At 46.5% G+C, this 7,999-nt stretch overlaps 1 protein-coding gene across 2 annotated transcripts in view; it reads left to right on the forward strand.

Moving 5' to 3' along the window:
* Positions 1-7,999, forward strand: part of Dym (dymeclin) — a 265,401-nt gene that overhangs the window by 59,815 nt on the left and 197,587 nt on the right. For both annotated transcript variants that reach the window (XM_029546929.1, XM_021214259.2), the window contains exons 7-8: positions 4,583-4,708; positions 6,750-6,892. In XM_029546929.1, the coding sequence (XP_029402789.1) occupies positions 4,583-4,708; positions 6,750-6,892 (269 nt within the window). The remainder of the gene's footprint in view (positions 1-4,582; positions 4,709-6,749; positions 6,893-7,999) is intronic.

Consider the following 7,999-nt stretch of genomic DNA (forward strand, 5'->3'; position numbering starts at 1 on the left):
AGAAGAGGGCATCAGATCTTGTTACGGATGGTTATGAGCCACCATGTGGTTGCTGGGATTTGAACTCTGGACCTTTGGAAGAGCAGTCGGGTGCTCTTCCCCTCATGAGTGCTGAGCTACCTACAGGTTTTTCTGCCCTGCCCAGATGGGGTATGGGCAGGCAAGCTTTTCAGATACTGGTCTCCAGCACCCTCCTTTCCTTCCCTGTGTGACAACAGCAGGTGGCAGTAGTGGGCTGAGGGAAGCAGTGGCACGTGGCGCCCTCTAGTGTTACAACCCCAAGCCAGTCTTGTGTATAGAGATCCTTAGCCTTACAAGTCCTGGTATCAGGGCCTTGGCTTCTGGCAAAAAACAGTATTAAAGCTGTCATGCTGCAACCTGAGGCCCTATGTCCTGATGCTTGACAGCTTTCTGGAATTCCTGTGCTGAGTAGGGCCCTCAGGTTCTCTTCACCCCTCTGCACTCTTGTCCCTACACCCACTTCCCTGCTTGCCCTGGCTGCAGGGAATTTGAAATTGTTCACTGCAGCCTGTGTTGACGGTTTGTCTTCTGTTGGGATGGCATTCAAAGGGGAACCAGGGCCCATTAAGGGCTATTCAGGGACTGGGCATGGCCTATGCAGGGACAGCTCAGCTACAGGCACCTCTGCCTCACATCAGGAACTACCGTGGACGTTTGCAGGTAGATCAGGCCTGAGGTCACCCTGTGTCTTAAGCTTTAGAGCAGTTGCTGCCGGCCTCTGCAGCTTCTTCAGTAGCTGGCAGGAACCTATGCTTCGTGTGCTGGGAAGCCAGGACTAGGGACCTGGGTGTGGGTGTTAAGTGGGTTGTGTGAGAGAGCAGTGCTGGCTCGTGGGTAACAAGGGGCCAGCTGTTAGGGTACTTCTGAGGCTACTCAACCTCTTCCACTGTCAAGCGCTCGTGGATGCTTTGGCCCCGGAGCCCTGGGGGTTAGTGGGGACTGCCTTGGGCAATACTGGCTCCCAGTGCCACGCCTGTTGGGATTCCACTGACCCGTGTGGTGTTTTGCCATCAAGTCTAGTGCCATGCTTCAGTCTAGTTTTCCAGTGTGAGGTTGCTGCTCCTGTCCGCAGTGATGCCCCTGTCCTGTGTCATTACTGCGGCTACTAGGGTAGCCCGTTGTACGGAAGTGGGCGAGGAAGGACGAGGAAGGAGACTTCAGAGGATGTGTGGTCCTAATGTAACAGCAGGGGAGATAGCATGAGGAAGTGGCACTGAGCCTGTTCTCTAACTGTTCTCAGCTTGCTGGGCAGCCCTGCAGGCATCCAAGCCTCCCTCCATCAGGGAAGTGCTCCTCCTCTGCTGGGAGAAATGGTTGTCAGGCTGGGGATTGCACATCTACTACAGACTGAGGTAACCCTGACTGGCAGGGCACCCAGCAGCCAGCACACTCAGCTGCAGTTGTAGACAGAGCTGTCTCAAGGCGTCTGTGGCATGGTGAAGGCAGCTGGTGCCGGTACTGGGGTGGTCTTTCTAACTGTTAAGGCAGCATCCTTTTCTCATGGCCGCTCCAGCAGCAGAAGGCCCAGTAGCTGTCAGTGGGAGCCAGGTTGCCCTGTGCTTATGTGCAGGAGTGAACATCAGAAGGATGTTTTCTGTTTGTTTTTGATTCCCCCCCTCATCCCTTTCCTCTCGGAGCAGTGTTTTGACTTACCAGTGCCATGAGAAGAACATCTAATCTGTGGCTTTAGAAGTTGCTCAATGTATCTATGCACCTGCTGCATTTATTAAACCAGTTTCTCCACAGTTCACAACTTACCTCCCAGTGAATGACCCCTGTCTATGTATGTATCATGTCTTTGTTGCTGTGTAAGAATGCTCTTACTTGGGCAGTGTGTGTGCCTGTAGTGTCAGTACTTGAGGGGTTGAGGCAGGAGGATTACTATGAATTTGAGAACAGCATGGGATACATGGTGAGTTTGGGGTTGACCTAGGTTACATAATGAACCCTAGTCTTAAAAAAAGAAAGCCCAAAAACTTGTTTTGAATGACCCAAGTGTCAGCTGTTTAACAATATTACCTGATAATTTTTATTTTGTCAGATGTCTGAGTATAGCTTGATCTGTTACTTCTGACTTAAGATATTATGGTCAGGTCAGAGCTGGGCTATCTGAAGCTTCAGGTGGGGAAAGGCTTGCTGTCTAAATCCGTCTGGGCGCTGATGGGGTGTACTTCCCCCAGCATTGTTGGACTGGGGGCCTTACTTCCTTCTCACTGTTGAGGGAGGCCTCACCTAGCTCTTTTCCTTTAGGTTCACAAGACCAACTAGTAAGTATGCGTTCCAGACAGTCTTGGGTAGGTTAATTAATGATTATTGTGAGTAGAATCCTATCTGGTCACCTGTGTCATCATTAGTGAGTTGTAAGTGTCCAGTTTATTCTTCATTCAGTTCAAGGAATGAGGAATAGCTGGGCAGTGGTGGTGCACACCTGTAACCCAGCATTAGGGAGGCAGTGTCAGGAAGATCTCTGAGTTTAAGGCCAACCTGGTCTTCAGAGTGAATTTCCAGGACAGCCAGGGCTACACAGAGAAACCCTAGAAAAGGAAGGAAGGAAGGAAGGAAGGAAGGAAGGAAGGAAGGAAGGAAGGAAGGAAGGAAGGAAGGATGTGCGTGTGTGTGTGTTTGTGTGTGTGTGTGTGTCGTGTTGTGGTACTAGGAATTGGACCTACAGTTTCTTGCATGCTGGACAGATGTTCCATCACTGACCTGTGTCACTGGCATGTCCCCTTCCCCTAACTTTTAAGACAGTTTTGCTGAGTTGGCCAGGCAGAGTTTTTGCCTCAGTATGTTATGTTTCTAAAATGCATTTCTAGCAGCGACAGCTCCTTAGCACATCTGGTTAAGTTCCAACCTGCCTAGTTGAGAGCCGACTGTCTCTGAGTACACAACAGATGCCTAGCTGAGAGCCGACTGTCTCTGAGTACACAACAGACTACCATGTTACCTGCTTTTCTTTGAATTTTACTTGAAAATTTCCTTTGACTTGAAATTTACTTTGGGCTTTAATTGAAAACTTAACCATGAAAAATTTCAGATTGATAAAAAATGATTTGGGTGAATAAATATGTACCAAATTGTCACAGTCTCTCCTCTGTTGATGGACAGCTAGGTTGATTCCATTTTCCTGTTAAAGTGAGAAGAGCCCATCTGATCGTGGTGGGATCTAGAGCCCTTGGGATATGCCCAGGAGAGGGGAACTGGGTCATAATAGTTCTCTTGATTCCCAAGAAGCTGCCACTCAAGTCCCTCAGCAGAGTTTGCTGTCTTTAGTTTTCCTGATGTTGGCCATTGTGAGTTGGGTAAGAGGGAATCTCAAAGTAGGTTTAATTGACACGTGTTTGCTGGCTGGTTAGAAATAATCAACACTTAAACATTTTTGTCAGGTTTATAGTTCTTCTCAGAGCTCTGCGTTCAAAGGGTTGATTGGCCTATTTATCCCCTGCCAATTTCTTGTGTGTATATGTTTACTTTTGCAGTTCTTTTAAAATTATTTTTAACTTTCCAAAAATTGTGAATATTTGTGGATGTGTAGGATTGTGTCCAAGGGCGCAGTGCCGTAAGCCAGCAAAGAACATTGGGTCCCACGGGGCTGGGACTACAGGCAGTTGGAAGCCACTCAGTGGAGGTTTGGAGAAGTGAACTCAGGGTTTCTGTAACAGCAATGAAAAATATACTGTCTTATTTGTGTGTGTGTGCCTGTGCCTGTATGGCTGTATGTGTATCTGTGTGTGTTGCATGTATGGATATGCACCTGAGTGTATGAGTGTATATGCGTGTGTGTGTGTGTGTGTGTCTGTGTGTGTGTCTGTGTGTGTATGTCTGTGTATGTATGTGTGTGTCTGTGTATGTATGTCTCTGTGTGTGTGCCTGCGTGTGTCTGTGTGTGTGTGTCTCTGTGTGTGCATGTGTCTGTTGCATGCATGAATGTGCACATGTGTGTGTGATGCACAACCATGAAGTGAGAGGATATTGATGTCTTTTTATCACCCTTTGCCTTATTCCTTTGAGACTGGGATTCTCATCAAGCTCAGGGCTTACTAATTTGGGTAGCTGGCTTGCCAGAGCTGCTGAGATCCTCTTGTTTCTACCCCACAGCCCTTGGATCACATGATTACTGTTGATGTCCTGCCAGTCATGCACAGTTGGCCTGTCGCACATTAGAGATGAAACGCTTACACCGTTCTGATTCAGAGACATGGCCTTCCCTCTGCCTTTCCTGCTGCATATCAGTTGCTGTTGTTAGTGAGCAGAGGCAAGCACAGGGGTTAGAGTGGATCTGAGAGCAGAAGGCTGCTGCCCTTCCTACTGTACAGCAGTAGACTAATAGACACAGGGACTGCAGAGTAGGAGAACAGTGGGATGCCAGGTCCAAACAGAAGAGCTAATGACCAGAAAGGGGGTTCAGAGTTTGGCTTGACTTAATTTTTCTCTTAAGCATTTTTTAAAATAACCTGAAATATTTGAATATGTAGATTTGACTGCTTAAATGTATGGTTTATGTGGACAGAGCAGTATTTAATCTTCCAGACTGATCATGACTCTGTTTCCCCCATGTCTTCAGGGATATTACGTATGAGATATCAGTGGAGGCCATCTCAGCAATGGTTGTCTTCCTTTCCTGCCAGCTCTTCCACAAGGAGGTTCTGCGACAGAGCATCAGTCACAAGTACCTGATGCAAGGCCCGTGGTATGTTCTGTTTTAACGTTGTCCTTCATAAGGAGCAATCACTGTGATTTTAATTGTTATTTCTTCTCATGGGTGTCGTCATTTTACCAACCTGACATCTCTTCCTATTCTGTTGGTACTTCATATCCAACACAAGATGAGGCTACATTCTGGTTCCTGTTCCCTCTGTGCTCTGCCTCATCCCCTAGTTCATTGGTGCCTGTAATGGTTGCTTTCTGCAGTAGCCTGCTGCCTTCTTCCTCCTTCCTCCTTCCCTGTCAAGTCCTCTCTGTATATTCCAACTGCACCCAAGTCTTCCTCTTTCTCCAGCTCCTTGGAATCTAGTTGTCCCTTGGTATCTGCAGGGAGATGGCTAGGATACCAAAACCTGCAAGTCCCTAAAATATCCTGTATGTAACCCAGGCATATCCTCCTGTATGCTTTAAATCCTGTCTAGATGACATATAGTTCCTAACACAGTGTGAATGCTTTGTAAATAACTGATACACTGAATTGTTTGGAAAATAATGAGGAGTAAAGTTAAGTATAGATACGATTTTTTCTGAGTATTTTTAATTTGTGATTGGTTGAAGTAGTAGATGCAGAATCTGAGACTGTTCTTTGTGAATTTGAAGGGCTGACTTCTGTGGTCTGTGACTGGTCACCTTTTGTTGAGCCTGCCAGTGGCCCCTTCACTTCTGATTTAATGAGCATCTACTTATTTACTGTATGCTACCTACATGTTGGGCTTCCTCTGTAGCAGACACTTATGGGAATGTGGATAAAAACACTTGCCGTAAACACAACCCCCTACCTTCTGTTGACATAATTTTCAAAAAGCTTTAAATCAAGCGAGTCTTTAGAATAAGTTAGTTTTTGTTAGAGTTATCTGTAAGTTCTGCGGATGCAGCTGTGGGTAGAATACTTGTCGATTGTTAGGAGTGAAGGATATTGTTCATGGCACTGTCTTCACTGTGCTTGCCTTGTTACCATGGTTACACCACAGCATGTTCACAGGCTCTCATAGAGCCCTTTGGGTAAGTCACACAGAAAAGATACCCCAATGCTCAAGGTTAAGACTGCATCTGGTGACCTTCTTCTTACTGGAAGACTCCCAAGGCCTTGTGCAGCAAGAGGCAAGCCAGTCTGTGGCTCTGTCTTACTGAAAAGCTACCGCGATTGGTCATATGAGCTCCAGACTTAGCTTCTGTCCTAACTGACAGGCTCCACTGCCAAACACCATAGTGAGTTTTAATTTTCACCATCTTCCTGCCTTGTAATGAGGCTTGAACTCCGGCGTGAATTGTAAAGGAGACAAACCATAACTGGAGCCTGCACAGGTGACATTTGAAAGTCACTGACAAGAAGGGGAGGCCTGTGCTTTGGAGACTCCTCTCTAAACCCTAACAGTGGTGGAGTAACTTGGCTGCAGGTGATGGTTGGCATGCTAGTTTTGACTAGAACTGTATTTGTTATGGTGCTAGAAATATAAAGGTTGTATTTTCCATAGGTGGGGAGGACGTTAGTAGTCTTACTTTGTTAGTCTTTGGTTTTTGTAGTGTCATTATAATGACAATTACTTAAGCAGAATATTCTTTTACTGGTTCTTGTGGTTTGTCATAAAAGCCATGGTCATCAATAATACATGCAAAAATCTACAAGTGGACCAGAGAGTATAGAAATTACCTTGTCACCAAAAATTGAATAACTGGAGTTTTGTGCTTAACAACATGTGTCTTACTGTTATTTAGTTCCCACATTTCTCTGCTAATTTCTATGTAACAACCTTCCTTCAGTTGCCGGTTGTACTGCAGTAGCCACTAAATTTATAATTATTTACAATTTTGTGTAAGTTACAAACAAACAGATGCTTATGCTTTAATGGTTAGATTCGTGCCTTGTGTGGAGACCGCGGCAGGGTCAAGGCTTGGGTTAGGTTGTGAGATGCCGACACTTGCCCTGAGGCAGTCCTGGTGACAGCGGATTCTGTGGTGTTATGCAGAATTAGGTGACTCTCTGAACAGGAGTTTGATTTTTTTTTCTTTTTACCCTTTCTATGTAGTCTTCCCTACACCAGCAAACTTGTGAAAACCTTATTGTATAACTTTATCAGACAAGAAAAGCCACCTCCGCCCGGAACCCATGTCTTCCCTCAGCAGTCGGATGGGGGAGGACTGCTGTATGGACTGGCGTCAGGAGTAGCAAGTAAGTCCTTCCCTCCTTCACATCCTCTATCTGAGGGATCTCTTCTCATCAACCACAAGCAGTTCTCCATACTTGGTTGCTGCCAGTAGCCATTCTAGTGAGTCTGTGTAGCTGGCTGGCTAAGTGTAAATGTGCAAAGGAATTAAAATATGAATCCTCCCATTCTCTGTAGTGATTCATGTTAAATGTATGCAAATAATGAATAGATTATTTAGCTATAGAACATAATTGTTCAAGACGAATGTTTATATGTAATTATGGATATCATACAAGGTCTGGTTCTGAAGAAAAAGTAACATCATGCCGTTCTATGCTTTTCACTCGGTGCACTGTAGGAAACATCTTTCTGTTCAGAGTCTCTGTTGGCTGGGGTTTCACTGCGGAATCTCAGAGCTTTGTTCAGTGACAAATTGGTAGACTTGGAAGAGTTTGTATCTAACTGTGCATCAGCATGGGATGGGGTTGCTGAGGAAAAGCCCTTTCCTCCCTCACAGTAGGTGTCTTTTCTGCCACAGAGTTTAGAGCTAGAGGCAAGGCCAGCAAGTGGAGCCTTTGGCTTCCTTCTGAGAATGGACCGGGCTCTGTGAGCTAACACAGCTGAGACTGTGGGCTTCATGATGAAGGAGGAGTAACCTGGCATCCGGGCAGTCTTCTGCCTGCGGCCGAGCAAGCAGTACCATGGATGGGGGTGTGCAGCACAGTTGGACAGCTTGCTCTTCCCTGAGGCTTGCCAGCTTCTCACTAAGAAGTCTCAGGCTGCTCTGTGATCCAAGCAACTGATCAGTAAGCTGCCAGACTTGGGAGAGTGGCCTGCCCTTGGTTCCATGGGATCCTGCATTAAATCCATGTGTTGTCACTCACTCCTCATCTCAGAACTAGGGAGCCAGCCTAGAATGCCACAGTGTGCTGCTTCTGTGCCCATCCCCCCCAACCCCCACCCCCTGCGCGCGCCCCACACAGCACCGCTCAGGTGAGGCCTCTGAAGGCCACATGGCAGTGGCTTTCTAGTCTCTCAGGGACACAGAACTGATCTCTTGGTGTTTCCTTCCTTCCTTCCTTCCTTCCTTCCTTCCTTCCTTCCTTCCTTCCTTCCTTCCTTCCTTCCTT

Source organism: Mus pahari, chromosome 15, assembly GCF_900095145.1.
Source record: "Mus pahari chromosome 15, PAHARI_EIJ_v1.1, whole genome shotgun sequence".
Classification (NCBI taxonomy): Eukaryota; Metazoa; Chordata; class Mammalia; order Rodentia; family Muridae; genus Mus; species Mus pahari.